The 14017-nt window shown below is 39.3% G+C and overlaps 1 protein-coding gene across 1 annotated transcript in view; it reads left to right on the top strand.

Annotated features, from left to right (window-relative positions):
• SVEP1 (sushi, von Willebrand factor type A, EGF and pentraxin domain containing 1) overlaps window positions 1-14017 on the top strand; it is a 210656-nt gene that overhangs the window by 86008 nt on the left and 110631 nt on the right. Inside the window, exons 7-8 of the mRNA XM_002708072.6 lie at window positions 3086-3280; window positions 5993-6111. Of these exons, the coding sequence (XP_002708118.4) occupies window positions 3086-3280; window positions 5993-6111 (314 nt within the window). The remainder of the gene's footprint in view (window positions 1-3085; window positions 3281-5992; window positions 6112-14017) is intronic.

Below are 14017 nucleotides of genomic sequence, written 5' to 3'. Positions count from 1 at the left end.
CTTTAAGTAAAGGAAAATGAACTATGAAGGGAGATTGTCGTTAAGAGGGAAATCTTTCAAGTGATAAAATAGGATTTCAAATCTAAGCTAAAAAAATCTAAAGGAAGAATTTTCTAGGAATCTATAACAAAGCATTTACAAGGTTTTGAAAGAATAAGAAAACACTGTCTGTAAATCTGTGCACAGAAACTGAAATTTGATATTATCTATGATTTCCTAGAAATTGCAGATTTTAGGTGATTGAAGAAAAAAGTTGAAATGCAAATAACCAATTACTCATAAAGAGATAGAAAATGTGATTAGAAAATTAAGTATTCCCTCCAAAATGAATAGGGACCAAAGAAGGAAAATTGTTTCAAACTTTAAAGAAATAGTGATTTCCATATAAATTGGCACAAATAATGGAAATAAACCCAATTCATATTTTCGAACTTTCATTATTTTGTTTTCAACCTGACAACTCTAGAATCACTTTATGTATAACTATAATAGCAAAGAATAACATACCAAAACAAATAGGGTTTATCTTGGGACTATAAGAAGAGCTTAAAATTAGGTAATCAAGTCAAAGTGATAAATTGACTCATTATAACAAACAGGGAAAAAATTGTATATGTTTACAAAGAAAAATAAATTCATTATCATTTAAACTGTTTTTAATAAAATTTTAGAAACATGTATTACATTAATATCTCTGACATAACAAAAAATCATCTTAATTTGTCAGTCACTTATGGAAGAACAGTATTAAACCATCTTATTAAATTGGGAAAAAGAAAAGGATTCTTAGAATTAGCCATATTGTTTATCATTGTAAATCTTGAAATTAGAAATATTGGGATTCAAAATTATCATTTTTAGACTATACATCTCATTAAAAGATATGATTAATCTACTGAAAATGTGAGTTCAATAAAAATCATATGAGTACCAAATAAGCAGCTTTTCTATATACAAGGGTACTTCCAAAAGTTCCTGAAAAAAATGAATTGAGACATAGGTTTGAAACATAAGCCTATTTTGTTGCAAAAAAAATGTTTTCATCCGCTTTTTGGAATTAGAGAATTATTCCTGGGGTCATCTTGAAAATAAACTATCAAACTCTAATTTTGGAAGGAAATGGTAGCTAGAGATAACTGGAATAGCTAGGAGAAAGTAGCTATACCAGGTGTTAAGTTACAACTAAAGCTGCAAAAATGAAGAATATGCCAGATAAATTAAACAGAATAAATCCTGAAACCTACAAATTTCATGTATTATTAAGGATTCATCGTATAGGGCAGTTAGGAAAATATTTTTTTTGCCTTATCAAACAGGAAAACTGTCTAGTTCCTTGGGAAAAGCAAAAATAAATAAAATTTCTGTGTATCTTTAATTCATACTTCATAGAAGTGAATTCTATATAGATCTGAAAATAAAAGGTTAAAATAATACTAAAACCTAGAAAAATATAAGTAACATATATATATATATATATATGTATGTACACTAACCAATTTCAAGCTTTTTAAGCATAGAAGAAATGGAAATACTTCAAGGAAAAAAATCAGTAGATCAAACTATATACAAATTAAAGATAAAGATCTAACTATATACAAATTAAACTATATACAAATTAAAGATCGAACTATATATAAATTAAAGATATATTTACCCAAATACCATAAACAGAGAGAGAGAGAGAGAGAATATGAGAATATATCTTCAATGGTTTTGACAATTGTCGTAGTTTATAAAGAGCCAACCAGAAAACAAAGGACACTGAGTCCCATGTAGTCATTGTACTTAAACCACAAATTTGGCTCTAATTTTCCTGTGGATCAAAGCTGAACAGGAAGTCTAGGGAGGAACGTGGCTTACACTGGGCAAAACACAGACAAACCAATTTCTCTGGAAAAATGATTTCTGCTACTGGAGTTTTGAAAGAATTCATTTCATGGAGGAAGCACAAGAGTGGAGTGCTTAGAAACACATGAATTCTGCCACAGACCAGACACATGACCTTGGACAGATTACCTGCTCAGTTATTTTTAAATGGGAACAGTAAAAATACTTCATATTGAAGAGAGTCAAAGGAGTCAATCCTTGTGAAGCATTTAGAATAATGTCTGGCATATAGTAGGCAGTGAGTAAATATTAGTTATTATTTCATGAGAAATAGACTAAAGGTATGAGAAATGCTATCAGAAGAATCACTACTGCAGCAAACGCATGTGCATATGGGCACAATACATGTATGCATGAGCACATGTGTGCACACACATATGCACACCAACACACCCCACATTAAGTCCTAACCTTGATTTTCCACTATATCTGCTATCCCTCTAATTCATCTGCTGTTCATTGTCTATGATTAAGATTGCATTAAGGCTTAAGGCCTTAATTATGACACAGTGATTTTAGGAAAGTTATAAAAACTTTCCTCATTATGTGCTTGTTTAAAGATAGCACCATATTGTTGAAATCTTTACTTAGTGTAGAGTTGGTCTTCTGTGTACAAAGTTAAATTGAAAATGAATCTTAATGGAGAATGGTACAGGGAAGGGGAGAGGGAGGAAGAGGAGGGGTGGGAGTGTGGGTATGATGGGAAGAATAACTATATTCCTAAAGTTGTACATATGAAATTTGTATTCCTTAGAAAATAAATTAATTAAAAAAATAAAGATAGCACCCAAAAAATCTCATAAAATAGAGATTGATTGCTGAAGATATCACTTAATCCATGAAAAATGGAATTCAAGTTACTATTTTATACTTGAAAGCCTTGTCATAACATTCTCCAAACCAAATGAAGGTGTTCCAAGCAAGTGATATAAGTCACAATCAGTATTGGTTAAAATATCAGAAGTTTTTCAAGATTTTCATACATTGACAAAACAACAAGAGGTAACTAAAGATATGCAATTCAGGATTATTTATAATACATCATATAATCATACAATCAGTGTCACACACAATTCTCATTTAACAAGGAGTGTTAATTCCAAAATAGCACTGTTGTGTTTTTCTTGGGTAAAATGATTCTGTGGCATTTCCAAATTGTGCAAATGGAAACAATATGCTCTCATTTCTCTACAAACAGAGCGCCACTGCTCCAGCTTCCAGAAGCCCAAAGGTGTCATTGTGTCCCCCTCCAGCTGTGGCAAGCAACCAGCTAAACCTGGAACAATTTGTCAGCTGAGTTGTCGCCCAGGGTTCATGTTATCTGGAGCCAGAGAAGTGAGATGTACCACTTCTGGAAAATGGAGTGCCAAAGTTCAGACAGCTGTGTGTAAAGGTAGGCCTCTACATGGGTCAGTAGCTTTGCCTGTTTCCTATTGCTGTAACAAAATACCTGAGGCTGGGTGTTTTACAAAATCTATTTTTAGAAGATCTATTTGGCTCATCATTTTGGAGGCTCAAGGGCATGGCATTGATATGTGCTCACAATGACAGGAACTCATGTCTAAGAGAGATTATATTTCAAGATGGGAAGCCAGAGAGGAAGTCACAAGCAAGGCTCACTTTTTTATTCCAGCCCACTGTCACAAGAACTCACTCTTAGACCAGTGTGAACCCTATCTGAGGGCAGCATCCTCCATGACCTAATCACCTTCTCCTGAGCCCCTCCACTTAAAGGTTCCATGACCTCTTAATACCACCACCCTGGGGACCAGCCTTCCAGCCTTTGGAAAACAGACCCAAACCACATGCACACCATAGCAGTCAAGTTAAAAACCAAATTCCTGAATGATTGACATCTGGATATGGTGTAGCACTGTCTGTCTTTGCAACTTTTGCTGCAAACCTATGAGAAAATGGTAGACATAGCCCAATATGTACTACAAGTATTTCTGATTCAATATTATGGATTTATAAAACTCCAAGTAGAAAATGGCAAGACAATGATAGAAGAAATTTAAAATTAAGGATAATATTAGAGCAGGACATCAGATAAGTTTTCCATCAGGAGTTGAAAATCTTTGAGGAATTCTTGGTTGATATAAAGCAAGTGAGAATGAGGTGATTTAGAAAAAAACTTTAAAAGCTATCAGCACTCTGAAACCTGCATCCCATTGCGTTCAATTTTCCCTGCAGCAAGAGAAAACTACTAAAAAAATGAAATATTAAAAAAAGGAATCCTTAGAAGTAAAATATCATTAACATTTCTAAGAGAAGAAGAAGAGCAAAACATGGTCAGATATTATTGAAATTGTTATTAATGATTTGAAGGACAAAATGTAGACTCCCCTCAGAAGGCAGAATAAAGAAAGAACTTGAATATACCAGTTAACCAAAAAGATGGAAGAGATACCAATGATTGTCTGAAAACCCCAGTGTCAATTTAGTAAAGAATTCTTTTTTTAAGATTTATTTTATTTATTTGAAAGGCAGAGTGACGGAGGAAAAGATGGAGAAAGTGAAAAAGAGAAAGATCTTCTATCTGTTGGCTCATTCCTCAAAGGGCCTCAACAGCTAGGACTGGGCCAGGCCAAAGCCAGAAGCTTCAGACTCCATCCAGGTCTCCCATGTGGATGGCAGAGAAGCACTTAGACTGTCTGCTGCTGCTTTCCCAAGTGCATCAACAGGAAGCTGGATAGGAAGTGGAGCAGCTAGAACTCCAGCTGGAGCTCCAATATGAGATGCCAGAGTCACATATGGTAGCTCAACTTGCTTTGCCATGATGTAGGCCCCCTAGCAAGGAATTCCAGACAAAGCAAAAAAGGGAATGAAGAGAAAGAATATTTCTAACACTAGTAGAAGTTGTCTCTGATCCACAGAAAGCTAAACTTTTATATCAAAAATAACCCTGTGAGTATTTGCTTGTGTAATTTCACTGCTCCCTGTGCAATTTCTGGAGGGTGAGGGTAGTAAGATAATTTTCAATAAATTTCCAGGCCGGCGCCGTGGCTCAATAGGCTAATCCTCCACCTAGCGGCGCCGGCACACCGGGTTCTAGTCCCGGTTTGGGCGCCGGATTCTGTCCTGGTTGCCCCTCTTCCAGGCCAGCTCTCTGCTGTGGCCCGGGGGTGCAGTGGAGGATGGCCCAAGTGCTTGGGCCCTGCACCCGCATGGGAGACCAGGAGAAGCACCTGTGCGGTGCGCCGGCCGCAGCGGCCATTAGAGGGTGAACCAATGGAAAAGGAAGACCTTTCTCTCTGTCTCTCTCTCTCTCTCACTGTCCACTCTACCTGTCAAAAAAAAAAAAAAAAACTAGAAGAACAATGTGTTGTTCTGGTCCTTGTAGAGTGAGTGCCTCAGATGGACTTGGAGAGTCTGAGAAAGCATGCTGAGTAACTGGTTTTAAAGCTGAGAACTAAAATACAAGTAGTGGTCATCCAGGTGTAGGCTGGAGGGCATTAAGTCAGAACACAAGCAGGGGCTGGCACTGTAGTGTATCGGATAAAGCTGCTGCCTGCAGTGCCAGCATCCCATATGGACGCCGGTTCCAGTCCCAGCTGCTTCACTTCTGATCCAGCTCTCTGCTATGGCCTGGGAAAGCAGTAGAGGATGGCCCAAGTCCGTGGGCCCCTGCACCAGTGTGGGAGACCTGGAAGAAGCTCCTGGTTCCTGGCTTCAGATTGGCGCAGTTCCGGCTATTGCAACCATTTGGGGAGTGAACCAGTGAATGGAAGACCTTTCTCTCTGTCTTTCCTTCTCACTGTCTGTAACTCTACCTCTCAAATAAATAAATAAAAATGTTTAAAAAAATTAAAAAGACAGAAGTGAAAGAAGACACCGAAGGCTTTCATGGCCCTTGTAGTAATTCAAGTGGAGGGTGAGTTCCAGTAGAAGGCAGCGAGAAAGGAGGCTATGCCACCAGCACAGGCCTTGTAAACCATGCTAGAATATATTACTGGGGAGGCATTTGCATATTTCAAATCAGTGGTTAATTGGGATGTGAAAAAATGAGAGAAAATATTGACATGGCTATATTTTTTACTTCTTACTTAAATGACTTACAATCCTATGTCAGCATATTAACTAATTTGTGTATTTTCTGAGTCAGATGTAGAGGTTCCTCAAATCAGCTGTCCTAAGGACATAGAAGCGAAGACGCAGGAGCAGCAAGACTCAGCCAATATTACCTGGCAGATTCCGACAGCCAAGGATAACTCCGGTGAAAAGGTAAGGTTTGCAAATATGTCCTGATTCAGATGGATGCTAAATGTACTGCAGATGTATGTACGATTGGGGATTTGCTCATATTCCAATGATAATACAGTGCTCTTTCTACATATAGTTTACTTGTAAAGGGTGATGCCTCATCTGATAGAAGAATGATCAGCCTTGAGTTTTAAATTAGAAATCTCAGATGAAAGGTTACTTTAGATGAGCAAAGTTGGACATCTTTTCCTTTATTATTGTGCACAACCCTTGCTTATTTTCTTGCTGGACTACAATCATCTTGCTTTTTATCTATTGAATTCATTGTTTAGTGGAGCCAGTAAGCCCTTGACTATACTATAAGTGTAAAATGTTATCTGAAAAAGAAGATGAAATATTTTTTAAAATCTCTGAAAGTGGAAACTTCTCATTCCATGGATTTGTCATATTATTGTATCCACTAAGATTACTTACTAAGAATTCTTTGCCCCTTACTATGCTCTGAGGATCTTTTAAGAAGAAGAAAGATGTGGAGTCAATCCTGATTCCTGTTTATAAACATTATCTTGTATCATATGAGCCCCAAATGATTGCTTATTGCCCCAATCTAAAGGAGATCATGTCAGTGCTTCCTATGCAACATTTCCAAATCCAGCATTATTCAGAACACAGTATGATATAAACATCTGTGTAGTGGCTTGAGGTAATTATCCACTATGCCAGGAAGGGAGTTCATTTAGGAATTTATTTCTGACATCTACACTGTTAGTATTTGCATACATGAACATGCATGAATAGTGAATTTTTTCACATATTGTGTATATATACACTTGTATGAGATGGATCAGCCAAGATATACTGTGGGAGCAACACCAAAGAAACTGTTCTGGTAATTGTGTTGAATATGCATACAATCTATGTGATTTTTAAATCTGCTATTTAAAGTGAAAATGGGGCTTTAAGGCCTAAAGGCACAGAGGTGGTGTGTGTGATCAGCATTCCCGCATGTGTGATGTTTCCACTTTCCAGTAAAAAGCCTGTGAACACGTGTTGCTGCTGCTGCTGCTCATTCTTTTTCTTCCTTTTCCTGCTCCCCCTCCTCTCCTTCTCTTCCTCCTCCTCCTCTCCTTCTCTTCCTCCTCCCCCTCCTCTCCTTCTCTTCCTCCTCCCCCTCCTCTCTCTCCTCCCCCTCTTCCTCCCCTTCCTCCTCCTCTTCTTCTTCCCCTTCCTCTTTCTCTTCCTCTTCTTCTCCTGTGGACAGTAGGTAAAGGAATGCTAGGTAAAGTGATGTATTTCAGGATCTGCTTAAAACTCACACAAAATACAGCACCTTCACTTACATTGATGCAGGAGTCCTAGGTCTCTTAGTTTCTGGAAAAGAAACATTTCTTCATTTTCATTGCCTGCTCTTAGGAAGGGGTCAACCATTTATAAACCAATGCATCATTCCCTGTCCCTGTGCTAAGTTATCTTCTTTCTCCAATCAGAACTTCCTTTTTGCATTCACTCCTGCACAACTCATGCAACCCAAATTAAATTCATTCATTGCCCGATCCCCAATTCTCCAACCTAGTAATTTGCTTTTTGCCACTCTACCCAAATATTTTAACTTCTACACCATAAGATATCTGGAAGAATGCAGAATATACTATAATACATTGCATCTCAGAATGTATAGTCATTTTGGAAAACCTCTGTAAATATGATAGGAGTGGATACAAAGAAGCCAGGTAATCTAAGGAAGCAGGGCATGCTCTGGTACATGCTTCTGTATACTCTGCGTGATCATAGAATACCAAACAGCTACCTGAGAAATCTATGGAACACAGATGGTCTCATGTTCAAAAACACAAGCACTGAATGAAAGGGAGTCCCTCATCTCATTCATGGTCACATAGAGGCAGCTCAATAGAAAGGCAGGTACTAGAGGCATGAATTTGTAGATTGACATCAGAGAGTCTACACAGGATGGCTTTAGAGTGAGTGGATAAGAGTCCCCACTGCTGATATGCAGATTAAGGAGAGTGTCAGAGATCAAAGCCCAGGAAAGGTCAACACCTAGGAAATGAGCAGGGGTCAGCCATTTGGCATATTGGTTTAAACTACTTCTTAAGATGTCCTCATCCCTTATTGGAGAGCCTGGGTTTAAATTTCAACTCTGCTCTTGATTCCAGCTTCCTGCTAATGCACACCTTGGGAGGCAGCAGATTATGGCTCAAGTAGTTGGGTCCTCACCACTCATGTACAAGACCTGGATTTAGTTCCAGGCTCCTGGCTTCAGCCTGGCCTGGCTCTGGCTATTGTGAGGATTTGAACAATGAACCAGTGGATGGGACATAACCTCTCACTCTCACTCTCTTTCTTCCTCTAAAATAAACAAGTAAACATTTTTTTAAAAGAAATTGAGAAGGTTAAGCATTTAGCCTAGCAGTTAAGATACCCCACCCCACATTGGAATAAATACCTGGATTCAATTTCTGGCTCAGGCTGCTGACTCCAGCTTCCTGCCATGAAGTGATTCTCTTCCTTTACCTTTATGGTAGAAACCTTTTCTGGTTTTTCTCCTTTTCTTACACCTGATCCCACTTAATGTTATCTGTCCATCTGTTTTTTATTATTTTTAATGTATTTAAGAGGGACAGAAGGAGGGTGAAGGTCTGTCAGTGTTTGTCTATCTATCCATCTTTCTATCTATCTATCTATCTATCTATCTATCTATCTATCTATTGCTTATCTCCTCAAATGCCTGCAATGGCTGAAGCTGGAGCCGTAATCCATTCTTCCACGTGGGTTTCAAAGACCGAATTACTTGACCCATCACCTTCTGTCTCCCATGTCTCATGGCAAAAAGCTTGGTCAAGTATGTCATATACTAAACTAAAACTGAGTTACAGGGGGCTGAAAGATGTAAATTAGATTTAGCATCTGCAAGTTGACCTTAATGAGACCTATGTTAATGTAAAAGTACTTCAAAAGGTTCATGGAAAATAGAATTAAACGATAAACATATTTTTACAAAAAATTGTTTTCAATCAATGCTTAGTTTTTTCACAGTGTGAATTTTCCATGAACTGCTTAAAGGCCCTTTGTGGAACATGTGGAAAACAGATGATGACTGGTTAATGAATGAGTAATTTTCTTCAAACAAGGCTGTGAAACACTAGATGATGATTCCTGTAGAGTGAGGGCTTGCCGATAGATTTTTGGCTGTTTCCTAATATAAAAGTGATTTACACATGTTTAATTAATGACAATAGATCTTGTAAAGAGGCAAAAGGTGAGAATAGAGCAGAAAAGAGAATTAATAATGGGAGCTCCTTAGGAAGTCAGAGGGGAAGGAATCCAGAGAACAGGGGAAAGAATTCAAGTGACTTGGGAAGAGTTGTTTTATGTACCACTGGAAGAAAAGGAAGAAGGCTGGTGACACAGAAGTGAGTCAATGTGGTGGGAAGAGTCTGGGGAGGGTGACAAGAAGTTGAGGGTGCATTCATGTGATGACATTCTTTTTTTCTAAGATTTTGGGGAAGAAATAAAATATTCCAGTAGATGGATTGAATGATTGACCATTTGCAAATTGAAACCGCTAGAATCAGAAAGAATTCTGAGAGACATGAGCACAGTGCCCACCAGCTTCCATCCTGGTTGGAATTCTGAAGGGAATGGAGAAATGGGCAAACAGATTGTGAGACTCAACTGAGAATTCACCTGATTCTGTGGAGTAGAAGACGCTATGCTAGTCAAACACCCTTTGCTTTAGGCTAAAGGGAGGAAAGACTGTGTTGATCCCATACATTGGTTTTGTTCATGGGCATCTGGGCGGAAGGAACCAAGTCATGTGCTTCTTCCTTTCAGAGGCTCTGGAGGGGAATATGTTTCTTGCTTTTCCAGTTCTTACAGGTTGCCACATTCCTTTGGCCGTGACTGTATCATTTTGACCTCGACATCCATCTATCACCACATCTTTTTCTTTTCACCCTGACCCTTCTTCCCCCTTGCCGAGGTTGGGGCTTGGATTACATTTAGCCCATCTAGTCTTTTTTTTTTTTTTTTTGACAGGCAGAGTGGACAGTGAGAGAGAGAGAGAGAGAGGTCTTCCTTTTGCCGCTGGTTCACCCTCCAATGGCCGCCGTGGTCGGCGCACTGCGGCCAGCACACCGCGCTGATCCGCTGGCAGGAGCCAGGTACTTCTCCTGGTCTCCCATGGGGTGCAGGGCCCAAGCACTTGGGCCATCCTCCACTGCACTCCCTGGCCACAGCAGAGAGCTGGCCTGGAAGAGGGGCAACCGGGACAGAATCTGGCGCCCTGACTGGGACTGGAATCCGGTGTGCCGGCGCCGCAAGGCGGAGGATTAGCCTAGTGAGCCGCGGCGCCGGCCGCCCATCTAGTCTTAATTTAGTTCTATCTGCTAAGTCTCTATTGCCAGGTAACAAAGTATTCACAGGTTCAGGAATTAGGACACAGACAACTTTAGAGGGCCATTATTCAGCCTAACACAAGGGAGAAGATACTGAATATGCTTAAAAGAATAGAAATAAGAGTGGAAAGTATCAGTCAGATAGAGAAGTTGTGTATACAAAGAAAAAAGGAGTCAGTTGTGTATCATTTCTGGTCACAAAGAGGCCAGATACAAACCAAAATTGAAAGAATTAACCAGAATGAGAAATAACAAAGAAAATGTAGTGGGATTATTGGATAACATTGGGGACTCAACTTGAATTTGGTGATCAAAAGCTTACAGACAGTAATTGGCACTGTGGTATGAGTTTTTCTAGAAGTGGTATGATTCTCTAGGACAGGCACAAAAAAAGGCTGATAATTGGATTTCTCTACAAAATAGAACACTGGGAGGGAAAAGGAAAAGAAGGAAGGCAGTGTAGACTATTGACAATGAAAGGGTTTCTTGCAGTAATGAAGTGCAAGCAAGGGAAGAAATGAAGGGCAGGAAAGAACGATGCTGCCAAGAACATCCTTGTCCAAAGTCTCTGCCTTCCTCTCTGATTTTCTCCAAAACAGTCTTCAAACAGGCAGATTTCTGGGGAGAAAGTAGGATGCTAAGTTATAGATTAGGATCAAAACCATAATGTGTCACTCCCTCTGAACAGTCTGAAGCAGGACAGACACCAACAGAAAGTAACTGCAGCCACATGCTTTGGTTACTCGTATACACAAACAGTTCCTTTCTGTAACCAAACCCACTTGCAGGGATTAGAAAGAGAATCTTGCTGTCTAAACAAAAACTTGAATCTTGTGTCCACTTTGAAGTGTTTTCCTCCTGCAGCTCAGAGGTGGCCTACGTGACATGGAGAGGGAGAGCTGAGGGTGCTCTTGGATTCCTTCAGGAGCTCCCCTACCTCTGTTTCTGGCTTCTCTGGGGCCAGGGCTAGTATGATTAGTGGCATAATGGCCACCCCCAAAAATATCCTTGTTCTAATCCCTGGAAACTGTGAACATGTTTCCTTACATGGCGAAGGGACTTTGCAGAAGTGAAACTAAGGAGATCAGCCTGGACTGTTTAGGCGATGCCAAGTTGAATCACATGAGTCCTTAAAAGAGGAGTCCCTACCCCAACTCTGATTAGAGAGAAATGGTGGGGCAGGAGGAAGGCTGAGGGACATGAAGTGATAAGGACTCATTCTGCCATTGCTGGCCTTGAATTTGGAGCAATGAGGCCCTGCAAGCAGCTGCCTCTAGAAGCTAACAGAGGCAAGGAAACAGCTGTTCCCCCAGAGTATCTAGGAAGGAACTCAGACCTACTAGCATATTGCCTTGTAATCCTGTAAGATGCATCAGTATCTCTGGCCTACAGGCCTGCCAGCTAATAAAGTTGTGTTGTTTTCAGCTGCTAAGTTTATAGGACTTGGTTGTGGCAACAATAGGAAACTAGCATAGCACGGAAGCAGTAGTTCTGAGGATAGTTTTTAAGGTCTTTCAGTTTGCTACTAGTGTGTTGTTCTCTGTATAATGCTGAAAAGCAACACCCAAATACTGATTCTCACATCCAGTTCATACATGGATTCTGCAGAAGACCCAACCGGGACTCGCTTCTGCCCAGTGCAGCTCCCTGACAGGGAGTTACCCCCTGGCAGGAGCACTTCTGTCCACCCTCTCAGCTCCAGGCCTTGTGATGCCTCCCACAGCCTCTAGAGTGGAGTACAGCAGAATAGCTCAAGTATGACTGGCTTCCTCCTTGGCCTTCGTGTCAAAGAATGGGAAGACAGGCTCACCCACGATCAGAGCATCTGTCCTCCCAGTCTACCCACATTGCTTGAACAATCCTCCTGCCTTCGATGTTCATATATGCCGCTGACCTCCAAGGGGTGGTCAGAGGTGTCAGTCTCATCCTGTATCCTCTGTCCACACACTTCCTTGCCCCCTCCTGCTGTTCTGTGAGTAGTGATCTGCAGCCAGCCTTGTGATTGGAGACAGTCATCTTCCCTTTGCTTTCCTCCTGGAAAAGAACAGGGAGAGGCCCAAAACTCTACCCAGTGGAATTCTCCAATTTCTACAACGTCTCTCTGCTAATGTGGGATTACAGTGAGTGCTGGGGACGCTTGGCCAGCTCAGCCACTAGACTGAAAGCCTCCCGGTGGTTTGTCCAACCTTAGGGGTTCTCTTTAGAAGATGGAATGATTTAACCTCTGTACTCTTCAGCATCAGGACTTAAACTACAATTATGTATGGAAGGAATATGCCATCTTTTCAATAAAGTTTTTAAAACGTACAAAAACCTATCATTACCTGATTATCAGTGGCAAAAAATAAGATGATCTATTGAGTCTCTTTCAGGTAAAATGACAAATTATCAGTTTAATTCTTTAGCCACTTCAGGTTTTTAAAATATAATCTAGAATTTTTATTCTGCTATTGGTTAAGTATTAGTTTTTTTTACATTATATGAGTTCCCTTTAAAAAAATTATAGCCTTTCATAACTGTTTTGTAACCACACTTATTGTAACTTTTCCAACTAACTCCATGTTTACATAGTTTTGGTGTTTGCTGGCAGTTCTTTCATACCATGACTTTCCCCACACATGATGGATTTAATGTGATTCATCACTCGTTTGGTATGCTTAAAATCCTTTCTTTCAGAAAACATCATATAAGTTGGCAGGTTTCCAGAACCTTGGCATGTACAAAAATATATTTTATCTCCAAACTTACTTACTGACTAAGATAAGATGACATAACCTGATTGTTTTCCCCTTTTAAGTAACCCCTTATTTTCTGGATAGTGTGGGAACCTTTCATTATCCATGAAATCATGTAAAATTTGTTTGGGTGACAGTTGAGTTTCATTGATTTTTCTGAGACATCAAAAAGTCCTTTATATCTGCAGAGCATTAGCTTTCTTCATCTCAGAATTTTCCTTTGTATCTTATTCTTCCCGGTCCATTCATTCTGTTTTCTGTTTCAGAAACACTAATTGTTCATATATCTCTATTTTCTTTCCTCCATATCTATTACCTCTCCTGTGATTTGAACTCTTAGTTTTTCATTTGTATTCTGAATGACCTTTTAAATTTATTCTTTGCATTCCAGGTTTAATTTTTTGGAACTAAGTAGCTACTTAAATTAACTCTCTCTCTCTCTCTCTCCTCTCTGTCTCCTCTCTGTCTCTCTCTCTCACACACACACACCAAATATAAGAGATATAATGCTATGAGTATATAAAATATTATTAAATAGATATCCTACTCATAATACAAGATAGTACGATGTTTATGTATATACATATATGATAAAGGTAAATGTATCATTAAAAGAAAATAAGCAATATTGACAAAAAAATGGAGCCAGGTTGAAATATATACCATATTTATAGATGGAAAAGCTTACCTAAATATAGAACAAATGTATACCAATGACAGTGTCAACAGAATATTTTTGGAATTTGACAAAATATTCTGAAGTACGAAGAAGAATGT

This window comes from Oryctolagus cuniculus, chromosome 1 (genome assembly GCF_051225735.1).
Source record: "Oryctolagus cuniculus isolate XC-2025 breed Fujian yellow rabbit chromosome 1, ASM5122573v1, whole genome shotgun sequence".
Taxonomy (NCBI): Eukaryota; Metazoa; Chordata; class Mammalia; order Lagomorpha; family Leporidae; genus Oryctolagus; species Oryctolagus cuniculus.
This window is presented reverse-complemented; position numbering and strand designations above follow the sequence as displayed.